The 15,180-nt window shown below is 42.8% G+C and overlaps 1 protein-coding gene across 4 annotated transcripts in view; it reads right to left on the bottom strand.

The window, feature by feature from the left end:
* SMURF1 (SMAD specific E3 ubiquitin protein ligase 1) overlaps positions 1-15,180 on the bottom strand; it is a 45,574-nt gene that overhangs the window by 17,291 nt on the left and 13,103 nt on the right. For all 4 annotated transcript variants that reach the window (XM_027743019.2, XM_027743020.2, XM_027743021.2 and 1 more), the window contains exons 2-5: positions 2,009-2,047; positions 1,469-1,577; positions 504-637; positions 322-387 (exon numbers count right to left, since the gene is read on the bottom strand). In XM_027743019.2, the coding sequence (XP_027598820.1) occupies positions 322-387; positions 504-637; positions 1,469-1,577; positions 2,009-2,047 (348 nt within the window). The remainder of the gene's footprint in view (positions 1-321; positions 388-503; positions 638-1,468; positions 1,578-2,008; positions 2,048-15,180) is intronic.

Raw genomic sequence — 15,180 nt, 5'->3', positions numbered from 1 at the left:
AAATTTCTCTTAGCTCCTCCAGTTCCTTTTTTCCACCTAAGGTTCCCTCTGCCTGTCACCTTGGCCAAATGCTTGAGTGTCACAGTGGCATTTACCCTCCCAGAGCTGCTGCAGAAGCCTTGCCAGACGCATTCCCTCTTTTTAACAGTTTCCCATCATCAACTGAGAGGAAACAAACTCCTGCACGGGAGCACAAGGAAAATTTCCAGGTTATGTAACTTAATCCCATTAAAATCAGAAGAAGAGGTTTCTTTTTTAACACAACCTTTGTCCCTGTGGGGATTTACCAAGCAGGTGAAATGTAGCTGAGACCATTCTTACCCACTATTTGGCCTCGGACAGCATCGGTGTCCGTGGGGTTGAGTTTGCATAGATCCAAACGCTGGTCTGCAAAGGAGAATGGGAGAGATCAGCCCTGGGAAGGGGTGGGTGGGAACACTGTTCACTACTCAGGTACGAGGCACGGAGGGTTCTTGATCACCCCAGGTAGGAATTGCTCTTACATCCAGTATCTTTTAGCCTGCTGATGGCATTGGAGAGGAGTCGGACACACCCCAGGAAGCCAGCTCCCTGTTTCTTATGGATTTTTTTATGGTTCCATACACTGATGGTTATGGAATCTGTTTTCCCGACATATCTAGAAAAACACATATTAAAAGAGTAATTTTAGAAATAACAAGCTCTTTTTACTCCACAGAATCGATGCTGTAATTGGTACAAATTCTGACACATTTTAGTACATCAGTCATGCCTCTTTATTATAAATACACAAGTGCTTACGCCCGAAATGCTGTTATTAATGAATTACTGCACAATGATTTCACACAGTATGGGAAATTGATATTGCTGCAGCATGAATTTAACTACAGCCAGCCTCATTAAAAGCTAAACAACAAGTCAATTAACAGACAAAACTTTAGAATTTATGGTTCTAATAACTTGAAGGAAATAAATCATTACAACAAGGACAGTCTCCTGTAAAAGCTGGATGCCACTGCTCCAGCAGAGCTCACTCCAAGCACTTGTGCTGTGTACCTGACATGCAAATATTTCTGGACTGAAACACCAAAAAGCAAAGTACCAACCCTTTATTAACAGGTGATTTTTTGCTGAAAAAAAATCAGTACTCTGAGAGAAGGTAGGGTTAGATGGGATGTTAAGAAGAAATTCTTCCCTGTGAGGGTGGTGAGGCACAAGTTGCCCAGAGAAGCTGTGGCTGCCCCATCCCTGGAAGTGTCCAAGGCCAGGCTGGATGGGGCTTGGGGCAACCTGGGCTAGTGGAAGGTGTCCCTGCCCGTGGCAGGGCGTGGGATTAGATGAGCTTTAAGGTCCCTTCCAACCAAACCATTCTGTGTTTCTATGAAATGTGAACAACTGTTGCTAACACGAAATAAAGTTGCAGTGCCAACCCTGCCTTCCAGATAAATCTCTGGCATATTGTTTACTTATGACCTTATAACCAACTCACAGATCATAATGCTGGTTCCATTTGGGGTCCAACGTGTTCTTCACAGTGTCAGTGGAATGGCACTGACCTGACCCATCCACAACTATTTTTGCAAATGGGTCAGGAAGTCCTGTAGAAGGGAAAAGGTGCTATTAAACACAGCCCTTTGTTTTGGTTCTTCTAAGATAATGCCAGCATGAGCTTCTGCTCCCCCCTCCAAGAAAGGCAAGTTGCCATTATCCTAAAACTATTTTAGTTAATCCTGTCTCTGAGATGGATGCTACTGGTACCCCCCAACACAGAGCTGTGAGCAGCAGACTGACTGTGGTATCATCAGCCAGACCTTCACCTGGAACTTGGGAGCCCTCAGCCTTTTCACCCCTAAATTCTACACAACCTACAACTCAGAGTAACATGTACTCATGTAGTAATGCAGTGCTCCTGCAAGAGGGGAACCACAGAGCAAATGACACACACAGAGGAGCCACCACAGTAATGCACCATCTACAAACAAATCTGATTAATCCAGAGCAGAAAGTTACACAATTAGGACATACTTACTGAAGAAATCTTTCTTTGCGAGATTCTTGGCACATAATACTGCAAAACAAAACAGCAGATAAAGAAATCTTAAGACCATAAAACAAAGCTTTCTGGTAATCACATCAGTTAAAATCATACCTGATCATAATTCATAAAAACCACCTAAATATTAAATGTGAGCATTGTTTTCTTTATCTGTGATTGGAATATGGATTTACATAAAAATTCCTTTGCTGCTGTAGTTCTATTGTTACATCACACAGAAGATTTAATGAATGTCCTTTTGCATTGAAACCTCCTAATTTTCTATACTTTATGCTTACATAAATGCTAAACCAGATTTTTGTTGTTGTTTCAGAATCCACCCAGTTTAGAACAAGGATTACACAGTTTATGAACTAAGAAAATTGAATTCCCAAGTTCTGGGATTCCTGGAAGAGACCTCTATGCTAAGTCCCATCAAATGCAGTGCAACCTCCTGCTCCTTGCACACAAAAGGGACAGGATACATGGTGAAACAAGACATGGGAGGAATCCTACAACAGCAAAAGCACTCTGTAAACACAGCAAGGTTTGGGGGTAAGCATGACAGGAGAAAAATAAACATCCTGGAAGAAAAATCTGCATCGAGAAGTTTTCCTTTCAAAGAGCCACAAATGAGACACTGATTCCCCCTCTCCAATTCTACTCACCAGCACAGCAGTTTAAGAAAAAATTAGATGAGGAAACTCACATCAATCTCCATTTCTCCCAGGTCTATTACCAGCTACGAGGCTAATTTTGCTTTTCCATAAGGACTGCTCAGTACAATCTCAGCAATCCCAGTTGTTTGGCATCCATTAAAAACAACTCCGGAGCCAAAGACGAAAACATTAGAGCTTTAACTTATCTCAAACTAGGATCCAAGAGAGGAAGGTAACCATAAAAGACCTAATTACTTCTGAGGGAATCTCTTTCCTCCAGTGAGGAAAAGAGACCTTTCAGGATGAGAATGAAGGCTCAGAATATACTCAGTTCCTCTTGTATAAGCCATGCCTCCCTCTCATCTCCATCTTACCCTGTTCCTGATTTACCCTCAGCCTCACTGTAATTCTATATTGTGGAAAGGGAAGGTGCAAAGGAACAGATACTTTATTTATTTATTTTTTATATACTTCTACTAGAATTCCACCTCTCAGCATTCCCTACCCAACACAGCCAGCAGAATAAAAACTGTCTCACCTCACGTGTCAAGTAAACAGACCAAAGAAATCCACTATTTAACCCAGAAGCTCACGGAAAAAAATACACAAATCCCCCGTCTTAGCAATAATTAAAGCAGTCGCACAGGAAACTATTTTTAGAATGGATTAAAAATTACTTATTTCTTACACTGGCAAACTGTATAATCAGAGAAAGCTTCTCTTGTATTTTTCCTTTTAAACAACTGACAAAAAAAGAAAAATCTACAGGACTATGGCAATTCAATGAGAAACAAAACAGGATTACAGAATCACCATCCACTGCTCTATGGAACCACGACAGAGCAACCTTTTAACTTCCTCTTCCTTTTGTGAGTGCTTCAGAGGAAAAAACACCCAAAGACCACGGACTGAGTACAGGTGAAATCAGAACTTTTGTGTGCTAGTTCCAGACAACAGGAATTTTAAAGGTCCTGTGAGATTTTTAAAACCCAATAACTCATTTCAATTTGCCATCCCTAATTTTAAGAATAATTTATTGAGCTGGAGAAGCATGACAACTGTAACTTTGTGCATATGGTCTGTCTATGTAATTATTACCTTTATTCTATATTTTTAGGTGTGCCTTCTAGAGCTAAATAGCAACATAAATTTCTAAAGCTATTATTGAAGAATTATATTTTTCATTTAACTCTTTTCCCTCTGCCACAGCCTTTCAGTCTACAGCAGATGAGCTCAGCTGCCAATTTTCCACTCGTAGCCTGTGAAACCCTCAATTTTAGGTTGCAAAAATCATTACCCTTTCTTGTAAGAAAAATATTGGCACAGCAGCTAATAGCTGAAATAAACCTTTATGGAGCAATCTCCAGGATCAGGCTGCCCGAGATGGACCATTGGCTGCGTTCCACTATTTGCATATTAAACCCACTAGAGCAAAAAATATTTTCAAGACCTCTATCACTTAAAAGCCATAGATTTCTAAATTCCGGTAAAGAAACGGGTGACAAGGGTCAGCAAAGGGAGACTTGGATGTGAAACCATGCCAGCAGTGGAGCAGACAGCCCCTCCCTGCTCTGCAAAGCTGGGAATGTGCCAGATTTCCTTCTTAAACGCATCGACTCCAAGAGGAGAGACCTGTCAGCTGCTACTTGAAGCCTGAAATCCATGAACTCAGGTAGGTCTACCTACAAGGGCTTAAAAACGTATTAATTTTATCCCTGGTTCAGAGGTGGTTTAGGAGAATGGGATGGATCCTTAACTGGAAACCAGGTGCCCTTTGCCCAGGCCTTGCCCAAACCCCGTCTTTGCCCATTTTCCAAAGTGTTTTTTCTTTTGGTTTTTCCTTCTTTTAAACGAGAAAGGTTTCGGGCTTGTCAGCAGGAACGATCTCCCTGCATTTGTTGCAATGTTACAAAAGGTACTAATTCTCCTGACTTGGGCATTTACATTCTGCCTCCTCAAAGTCAACCGACTTGTTTGAGCCTGACACAGGATTTGTTTATGCTCCGCTCTGGATCGCTGCACAGCGCTGCAGAACTCCTTCTTTTAATACAACAGATCCCAAACACCACCGAAACAATGTCTGCACATCCAGATTATAATATTTATAAAGGGATGGGAATGTTTTTTTTTAAGTACCTGACATTATTGAGATAATTTCAAAGGCCAAATTAGCCAGCTGGGTGAAGTATTAGCGTGAAAGCATATTTGGCAGGAGGTGAAGAAAGGACGAGCCTTAGACAAAGTCAGTATCCACCCTGGGGATGGAACTTGAGTGAGCTGAGAGGTTCCTCTGCCAGCCCCTGGTTGTCCACCCCGCTTCCAAACAGAAATGAATCATCTGCTGTGGTTCAGGAGGTGCCGCAGGAGCAAGACGGGTGTAGTAAGGAGAGCCCAGAGTGGCACCAATGTCTGAACAACCCAGCTGAGAATTGCATCAGAAAGCTGCTGCTCCACCATCCCTGCAGCAGGAGCAGCACTTTCAGGAAGGAGGCACAGTCTGGGTGAGGACAGACCCAGCCTAGAAAATCAAAGCCTTGGTGTGTAAGTTCTCCTCCTGAGCTGTCAGCACTCAAAGGATGGATGTCGGTCTGTGAGAGAGTCCTCACATCACTGACTCTGCATCAGCACTGGATTTATTCACATACAACACAGAACGCCTCAGTTTGGAAGGGACCCATAAGGATCACCAACTCCCATCCCAGAGCACTCTGCTAAGATGCTGCAACTGTTTCCAGCTGCCCAGGGTACAAACAAGGCAGTTGTGTTTTGAGACCTGGGGGGGGAAAGTAAAATAAATAAGGTAAGCAATGAAAATATTCCGTAGGTCCCAGCCTGTACCAATGCAAAACAGCAGGCAAATCTGCACCTGGGCCTGCATTCATTCCCACTTTGCAAGTTAAAGGGACAAGCCTCCTTAGTCAAATGAAGGACCTTTACATGTGGATATGATCTGAGCGACCACGGCCTTCAATTTAGTACCCGGGTTAATTCTGGAGACAAGACAAACCAGCAGTACGTCCACATCTCCCTTAGGAAAGGTGTGGGGGGAAGGTTACAGTGAAAGATCCTGGCAAATACACCTTTCAGCCATCTCTGGCCTTCCCCTGGATATTCCAGGTTAATAATTTATGCTTGTACAAACAGGCAGCCAGATTCCAGGATATATTGGTTTTACTTTCTGACAGAAGATAAACACAGGCCAGCAGGCTGATGACACAGAGAGGACTTCACTTAGTATTTCCTTCTCTGTAGACCATCTTTAACCACAGAGATATGCAGAATAATCGTTACAAGCATCACAGGTTGGTTGGTTAGAAGACAGAAGCAAAGAAGAACAATGAGGCTTTGGAAGAGAAAGTAATAAAAGATCTTGACATAAAATGAAACTAAAGTTACTGCATACTACCGAAATATGACAAAAGCCACAAAGCAGGTCAAATTTGATGCATCCAAGTCATGGAAACATCTCTGCTAATGCTTCAAAGTCTGCCCAGCTTTTGACTTATGAAGTTGCTACCCTGTGTTGGAGGTAGAGTTGCTTCAGCTCTCCTGTCCAACAGCAGGACACCAGCTCACAGCAAAAATCCCACCATTCTGAAAAACAGTTTTTGGAAGGCTGCATGGCAAAAATAATGTGCCTGAAGTGGGAAAAAAGTCTCCCGAAAGAAGGAGAAAAAAGCAAACATCAGCTGCTCTAATGGCCCGAAGCTCATGGGCCACAATTAAAATCTTTGCTGAATCTGTTCTGTGAAATCACGTCTCATCCAAATAGTTCTGTGTATTTTGTGGAAAATACTCTGAATACCACAAGCCATCCCTTCTGAACCGCCTTTAGGAACGACTCTGCTTATCCTTCTGTTCCTGCACATAACCTTAAACGAGACTTCTCTGCAGATAAACGTCTGGGTTTAGTTCTACTGGCAGGCAACCCTGGCAGTAGAAATGCGAAAGTTTTACGTGTCTGGTTTTTTTAAGGGTGACAATCATTTATATGTGGCAGGGTACAAAAAAGTGGGGTTTATGGGAAAGATGGCTGAAGGCACCAAGTGTGTAAAAATGCAGTTTCTTTACAGCTCCCACATCACTGGACTGAAATCCACCACTTTATTCACAAATTGCAGTTTAAATCGTCACCGCAAAGGCCAAGGTTTCTATTCTAGTCCTTTTTTTGTTTGCTTTAGGAATACTTTTGGTCTTTCTCTTCGTCTGCTGGAGACTGAAATGCAGGAATCCACAGACAGCTTTAACTTCCCAGTAACCGAACCCAAACCGCTGCAGCGCCTGCAAGCAGGGAGAGAAACAAACCCACAGCCAAATAAACCAATTAGCTGCATGGAGCTAATTTCATACTGCCATGTACCCTGAGTGGCCTTCACTAATGATCTCAGCATCACAGTGCCAACGAGATTTGCAACCTGAGACATAAGCCCAGCAAAAAACCCCCAAGACCCCTCTGACGTCAGGCCCCGCGTTCATGCCCTGACATTGGAAGACTCGCCCTGAACTCGTGTTAAACCAGACCTTGACTACCAGATTAAAGCAATGCTTCATTATAAACCCCTCAGTTCTCAAAGAGTCGCTGGAGTTGATACACGAAGCCTTTTTGTGGCCCTTTTGTGTAGGCTGCAGTAAAAATCAAAGCCTCTTTTCAAGGCATGATCTCCTCGTGGGTTGGAACTTGGCTTTGTGTAGCCAGTTGCAAACACTAGACAACTTTGAAGAGATCTTCAAAAAACCACACACCCAGAAAGAGCCATTTTTATTAGTCCATTAACATGTCATTAAAGTTTCTACTTAGCCAGGAATCAAAATTCCATCCTACCTAAGCAGAAACCAGTCACGAATGAGAGGCAGTTCTCGTAGTGCAAACAAAACCAAGTTGACAAAACACAAGAGTTTCATCTCCAGGATTCCTAGGAATTACTCAAATTGAAACATTCTCCTGGGCACTGACCAACCATAAGTCTTCATATCCACACCGGCAAGGGCTGATTTAGCTCTCAGTAACATAAATCATTGAAAAACCCAGCACAGGGCTGTTGGAAGAACAACTCATTAAATTCCCAGTTAACTGAGACTGTTAACACAAGACCAGTAAGGCAAGTTTAAGAATGAACTGACTGAGATGTAAAACTTGGAGAAACACTTACGAGTTATGGAATCAGCTGAAGAACTTTGCAGGGATAAAAGAGGGAGATCAACAGGAAGCTGAATTAATGCTGATGTACAAAATCAGAGAAAGACACACAAATCAGAGTTGGAAATAAGCTTATCAATTATCCCTCATACCAACTGTTCTTTCTCTTCTTCCCCCTCTGCTCACCCATAAGAAATGCCTGATAAAGGTTACCTCTCAGATTAAATCTTTCATTAAATCCCAGCTACTGCATCCATTTCCTTATGACTTTGCTACACCTTCCTGTAATCCAGGCCAAGAACTTTGTCATCCGCTCCACAGAGTTCCCTATTTCCTAGATAGGCATAAACCCCAAATATCCCCGAGTGCTTGAGTCTTCCAGACCTACCCATGGGATTTATCTTTTCCATGTACCACAGGGCAAATTCCAGCCACATAAAGTTCCTATTTCTCACTCAAATTGTACTTCCAGGGGCTTTTTTTTTTTAAATGTTGATTTTTTTTTTTAGGGCAAATCTTTAATAAGCTGCTGTTTCACCACCTTTAGCTAATTATTGGCCCTACAGTGGCTGCACAGCTGTAAGAAATATAGATGGAGATGCTGGGAAAAGAGTGAGACTGTAACTGGTGACACCTCCTCTGTCATCAAGATGCCCTTGAATTGTCACCCTCCTTCACATCCTTCTGCTTTTTCTTTGCAGACTGTCCCCAAACATGTCCACAGCACAACCACTTTCTGTGAGAACTGGAAGTTAAGAGGTAAATCAGGTATTGCTATCACCATTTTACAGCCATTTTCAAAAACACCTCATCAATTACACAATTTTACCAGAAAATATGTTAACAGAACACAAAGTCATTTATGCCCACTGCTTTTGAAACTCAGTCCTCCACCCCCACCTATACATCTGTCAGAACCACAGCCAAGTGGGATAATGATGTTGTGTCAGGAGAGATTTCCCAAATTCAGTCAAGTTTTTGCTTTGCCAAAGAGTCCACAAATGGTCTCCCAACTCCCTGAAAACAAAGGACACGCTCAGGCTTCAGCTACAGCATCAGCTTCTGTACACACGAGTGAGATACAGAAATATCTGTGAAGAACTAAAATATTCCGTTAAACCCACACAGAATAATATCCTGTTCTCAGGGCAAATACAACCTCTTAGCTGAGAACTAAACAAAACCAATTTCAATGACAAAATTCCTACTGGAAATACAAAATGGCCTTTTATATTTCCTCCACACTTCCCTGCGCAAGTTGTAGGTACTGGGATCAACACAGCTCTGGAATTCTTCCCTTATTCAATCTCTTGCATCTCCAACCACGTGCACTTGCATTGAATAATTCATATTTCCAAGCAAGTGGTGTCTACCAGGACAGGCTTCTCTGCAAGGCTTGCACATTCCTGTGCTCACACTTTGGATCAGACACCAACGTGCTCTCTGCAGCATCATCACCATAATAAAGCTAAAAATGCACCAGGAAACTATGTGGCTCAATTTTCTTAAACTGCATTAAAACTAAGGAATAAGTCCATGCTGAAGTCTCAATACTTTGCTTTTATAGTTACCCAAGCACTGCGAAAGCATCTGGAAAAAAATTCCTAAAGCATGAAAAACACGTTCCTCCACCCACATGCACTCATAGCTCGGATTCCAAACTGACTTTTACTAAGATGGCCAATATTTTGTACTTTTAACACTTGGGAGTTTTCAAAGCATCTTTTTCAACCCCCTACAAAATGTCAGTACCTAACGGGACCATAAACTCATCCCAGCGTTGCTCACAACAGGTTCCAGGCAGAGCAGGGGATTGAGCTCAAAACCAGCCCTACTCCCAGAGTCCCAGTAACAAAAAGGTCCTTTCTAGAAACACTGTCCAAATATTCAGATGTATGGATTTGTTTCTCTGGAAAATGTGAGGTGAACAACAGTGAATCAACAATCAAATATAGAAAAGAAAACTTGAACACTCTAGATATTACTTGGGCAGAAATTAAGCATTAGTTGACACTTCTGTAGTGGAGAACGAGAGCTCCTGTGCTCAGTCAGCATTTCAGGGAGGTGTACTTCATTTAACATGCCTCTGATCTCCACTTTCCCAAGTTAAATGTGTAAAGCCTTGGATGCCTTATTTTCATTACCAAAAAGAAGCCTGGAAGGACTCTCCCGTGCAGCTGATCATTTGCTTACTAATTCAGTACATAAAAAGCTTCTCCAATAAATATTATGTTCGCTATAAAACACAGAAATTTAGATTCCCCTTCTTCCCAGATATTCTCTGTGGGGGTACCCAGGCCACTACTACAGCTCTATGTTTTATAACCAGCTTGTGAGGCTCAAGTTACGTTTCTGTACTAACAGCAGCTTCCCTCCCCCCCCGAAACACCATCCAATTAATGGACTTAGAGCTTTTACAAGCCATTCATTTAATAATTCCGTGAGGAAAACCTGCACGACTGCTCTCTGCTGCTTTATAACGGAGAAAAAGTGCAGAACAAGAGACCAAAACCAGAAGCAACACATTTGCGGGTGCTTAGCAGGGACCGGCAATTATTAGGAAGCCCGAGCACTCACAGCACTTAAAGCAGCTCCAGCCCTGGGGTCCTGTCTGTGGAGCAAAATAGTTTTGAAATGTCAGGAACACAACACACAACTTCTGTATTTTGCAACCCAGTATTATCTCCAGCTCTGCTCCTATTTATATATTGTCTTGCCTTGAAATATCTGCTTGTTATGCAGAAAGCAGAAAGGAGTCTGATCTGCTGCTGCGAAACACGTGTAACCTGTGAAAGCAGAAACCCTGGTATTGAAAATCTTGGCAGCGTTTGACCAGATACAGCCAAGCAACAGTTCAATAGAAACACTGAATTTTTGTCAAACAGCAAAATGTCTACAACTTCCAAGGTAAAACGAAGCAGATTTTTCATTTTGAAACCTAAAACATATGTTTTGTATCTCCAACGAGTGGCTGGTATTTACATCCCTTCACATACAGGTAGTGTCAGTATTTCAACAAGGCCATTTGAATGTTAAACACTATTTTAAAGGAGAAAAAAAAATGCAATTTAACACATTCTCAATCTCAATTTAAAACTGAGATTTGCTTTTCCAGACAAAACCAGTATTTGGCTTCTTTGATATCTTCCTGCAATTAAACAAGGTACAAAATCAACTTTACAGGAACAAAAGGTTCCAATGGGGGTATTTTAATAAACAGCAGAAAGTTAATGTCTGGTTTTCATCAAGTATTAAGTAGATTGTTCAAAAGTAAGAACACCGTTATTCAAAAAATGAATGGTGTTATGTGTAAGTTGTAAACTATGTAAACTATTAGTTCATCCCATGAGGGCTTAAATGTATCAGCAGAAGAATTATAGTTAAACAATCCACATGGAACTTTGCCTTAATGCTCAGTATTCAGGTTTGGCTCTGGGCTGCTTGGTGTTAAAACTGCCTTGTGAACCAAGAACAGGAAGCTGGCAATGGAATTGCTTAGGTGACCCAGGATGCTGCTGATCCTGAGATTAACTAACTGCCAGCAAAATGAAGAGGGAAAAGAATTCCCATTTTAAAAGCACTGAAAATACGAAACAACGAATTTTGGCAGAGTAGTTTTTAGAAGTCGTAAATAAAAGTATAAAACACTGCTGGCCACCACGGTCACAATATTCTCATTTCTTCATTCCTACTGAAGCACTTGAGCGCAGAATCTCCAGTACAAGAAATTCCATAGAAAAAGAAATTTAGCCTGTACGCTATTGGGTCTATGAAAAGAAGAAACCTCAGGGAAAAGCAGCACACTGGGCTTAAGCTGTTTCAGTATAACCCACAATCTCATAACATGCAGTTGCTAGAAATCTACTGCAAAGAGTAACACTCACCCAGCACCTCTTCTAGCACTACTAACTTCAGTAACTGCTACCAGAACAAATTCCAGCAAGTACTGGGCGACTTTTCAAGAGGCACAGTCAACACCCCAAATTTTTCTGCAAGTAAATGAAAAGCATTCTTTCTTTCAAGTAAGGCATCAGCACCATATCACTGCTGTAACACCACATACCTCAGGTCAGCAAATGCCTCAGAAACCTTCCCTGATTTCCAGCACACCTCGCTGTTTTCCAGGCTCGGATTTTAACCGAGTTATGCCGAGTGCTTCTTGGCATGCTCAGAGAGAAACATAAAAAGCCTCAAGTCTTGTCATGTAAAGCTTTTCAAAGCCACAGGCCTTGCTGCCAGAGAAACTTTTTCACGCTCTTACAGCTTTTGCCTTCCTTATTCTCAAATCTGCTGTTTGTTTTGTGGTGAGGATGAGAACAAACAGGTGAGATGGAGCAGTTCCTTCTGAAGTGACCCCAGAGCAGGCTTGGAATTAAAACTCAGGGTAGTGAAAGACCATATTCAGTGAAGAGTTAAGAGAATACAAAAGCCCAGAGCCATGGGTTCATTTTGTTCTAGGCTACTCAGCAAGTGGCCAGAAACTGAACCAGCTGGAATTCATTCAGAAGTACTTCTTTCTTCCCAGAGCTCCCTGGGCTGTCGTTATCAACCTGAGGATAACAAACACATGGATCATCAAGAGGGAGTTGGTGCTGGAAAGAAGTGGCAGAGCCTAATAGCCCATAATAAATAAATGAAGTTTTGATCCTAACTTGGATCTTAGAACTGAGGTATAAATGCTTTTAATGTCTAAAGGGGAAAACTGCCCACACTAGATGGAATTAAACATTCCACTGACTTCTTTTCTTGATGGTTTCCTTGTTATCAGCTCTTACATGCCTCTATTTTTGTCTTCATTACCATTCCATATTCAAATTATATCCATCAGGTTCCAGATGATTCAAGAGGCATGTGCAAAAAACTGAGAAAAATTACACCTTGACCATCCAGATAAAATTTAAAAAAATAATTCAGGCTGATTAAGTGCTGAGCTACAAAAGGGAAAAATGACTTTAATTTCCTACACAAAAGCTAAAATAGAGGTGCAAAGTTTAAAATCAGGAAGAGGGAAGAAAAACTGTGTTTGCCCAAATTAAATTCTTGGCATCACTTCTCTTCTGGAATAAGGTACATCAGCTGCTTTACAAGATTGTTTTTAATTCCTGGAAATTTTTTCAATCTCCAGTAGTTTGTCTTGTGATTATTCAGCCTGTTATAATCCCTTTCAACATCCGCCCAAGAGGCTGCAAATCGCTCTCCACTGTCTCTAGCCTTTCTTTTTTTGTTCAGAGAACTCGGCTCAAACCCTCCTTGTTGACAAATGAAAAAAAACTGAGGGAGCCCCAAACACGCCCGTGTTTGTGAAGGGCACAGACGGTAAAAGGTGAGCAGCCACCTGGACAGCAGCCAGGGAATCAGCTCGTCTGGGCTTTATCAGCCCGGGCCCTGTGCCAGCCCTGCTGAACTCACCGGGGGGAGCGGGAGGGGACAGAGGTGGCACCGGGGAAGGAGGGGGCTGCCAGTGGATGTGTGGGAATAAGGAAGCTAGGGGAAGGAGAATGGGACAGAAACGAGGCTTGTTCCAAAAAGAGACTACAATTACAGAGATATTAATAGCTTTGGGAAGCCAAATTTTTACAATTCATTCACCTCCTTTTGTTCTTTTGTTAACACCAGTAGAGAATCACTGTTTTCTTCTATAGGACGTTTGTCCATCTGTTGCAGGAAAAACATCCCTATGTAACAAACTTTCCAAAGAATTAGTAAGAAAGCTTTTATGTAGAGGAAAAAAGTCTGATTTAATAACCAGTCCCATTGAAAAGCGACAATAAGAGAATGATGCATAAGAGACTTTTTTGGTGCTGCCATTGTTACAGGGTAAGCCCCGTCTACAAGAAGCACGTAGACACACTCCCTCCAGTTCACCTAATCACCTATTAGTCACCCAAGTGGTAAATCCCTAAAAGCACTTTGGCTGGGGCCCTGCAAACTGCCAGGGTGAACCAAGTGACATCAGCTCCCATCTGATTTCCTGGCAGTGGGGTGCACGTGACGGCCGCTGCGCCCGAGGGAATGTGGGTCAATCCGTGTGTGTCCCGGTGCTGAACGTGCAGGCTCTCGAGGGACACGCAGCACCGTGACTCAGGAGCAGCCCCAGCGGTGGGATCATCACTGCTCCCTGCCGGGCCCTTCCCACGGTGCTGCTCGACCTCTGGAGCGGATCTGGGAGCAGCCCGGAGCTCACACAGCAGAACGTGCCACGTGTCCCCCGGCCACGCTCCATCCGCAGCCTTACAATGATGGAGAAGGCTGACGGGCACGTGGCACGACAGCAGCCACCACCAAAAGGAAACGTCTTCCTTCAAAGTCATTAATCACCCGTTGTGTTTGGGTGTAAACACCCAGATTTAACAGCCCTGTGTTCCTCTCTGCAGCAGCAAGATGGACAGTCCAAAACTGCTGCTGCTTTGGAGCTGGGAGTAACACTGCCAGCCTGGAGATGGAGCGGGATTCCTCCCAGGACATGTCCTAGCTGGACGTGGTTAACCAATAACCTCAGGGTAGCACCCCCTTCTTCCAAACAGGACTTGCAATTAGTATCAAAGTTCAGCAGATCCATATTACGCCCGTGTTATCGCTCTCTTACACAAGCAAAGCCATCCCCTTCAGGTATTTTAAGCAAAATGTCTCATTCTTGCGTGACCTAAGGGAGGCACAAAACTGAGGGCTGAATGGCACCAAACAAGATTCCATGAAAAGAAGGCTTTTATTCCAAATAAAGCTGTATCAGCCTATGTGTTACTCCCTTGTTCTAATCATATAGGCCAGCATCTATTTAAACTGCCAAGTTAATGACTTCAAATTTGATCAATAGTCTCTGTTTATTCAGCCCAGTGCTACTGACAATCACCAGGGCTGAACAACAAAACAAACACACTGGTCAGGGCCAATCTATGGCTGAGGAAGAAAATCCAGTCCATGACAGCAAATCCCCCTCGATGGAGTCGGAAGGTGGGGAGGGAGGTCTGTCCCTACGGACACGGACACAGCCCCTGTCCTTTGTGCCCACTAAACATTTATCCACATTATTCTGCTCACAGCCACCTTGTGAGGTGAGCAAGCTCAAGCAGAACTAACATCACAGATCCAGGGTGACTCCAACTCTTCTTCTGTGCCATCAGGCTATGCTAAAATACTTCCATTTGTTTTCAGATTAAGCCTAGTAGGACATGACAACAACAAGGGGATGTCACTAAGCCTTTGGACCATAAGCAGTGATTTCCCTCACTGTCACCATATCCACTACAGAAGGAAATTTCCTTTGGAGAAGCTTCAAGAAAGGCTGGAATCATCTTCTTGAAAGCAGGATGAAAACGTCCTTGACTGAATCTCCAGCCAAAAGATGCTAGGAATGTTTTAGTTACAGACTG

This window comes from Pipra filicauda, unplaced genomic scaffold, assembly GCF_003945595.2.
Source record: "Pipra filicauda isolate LSUMZ 115617 unplaced genomic scaffold, ASM394559v2 scaffold226_size1812527_pilon, whole genome shotgun sequence".
NCBI lineage: Eukaryota > Metazoa > Chordata > Aves > Passeriformes > Pipridae > Pipra > Pipra filicauda.
Note: the sequence above shows the minus strand (reverse complement) of the source record. Positions and strands in the feature narration are given on the sequence as shown.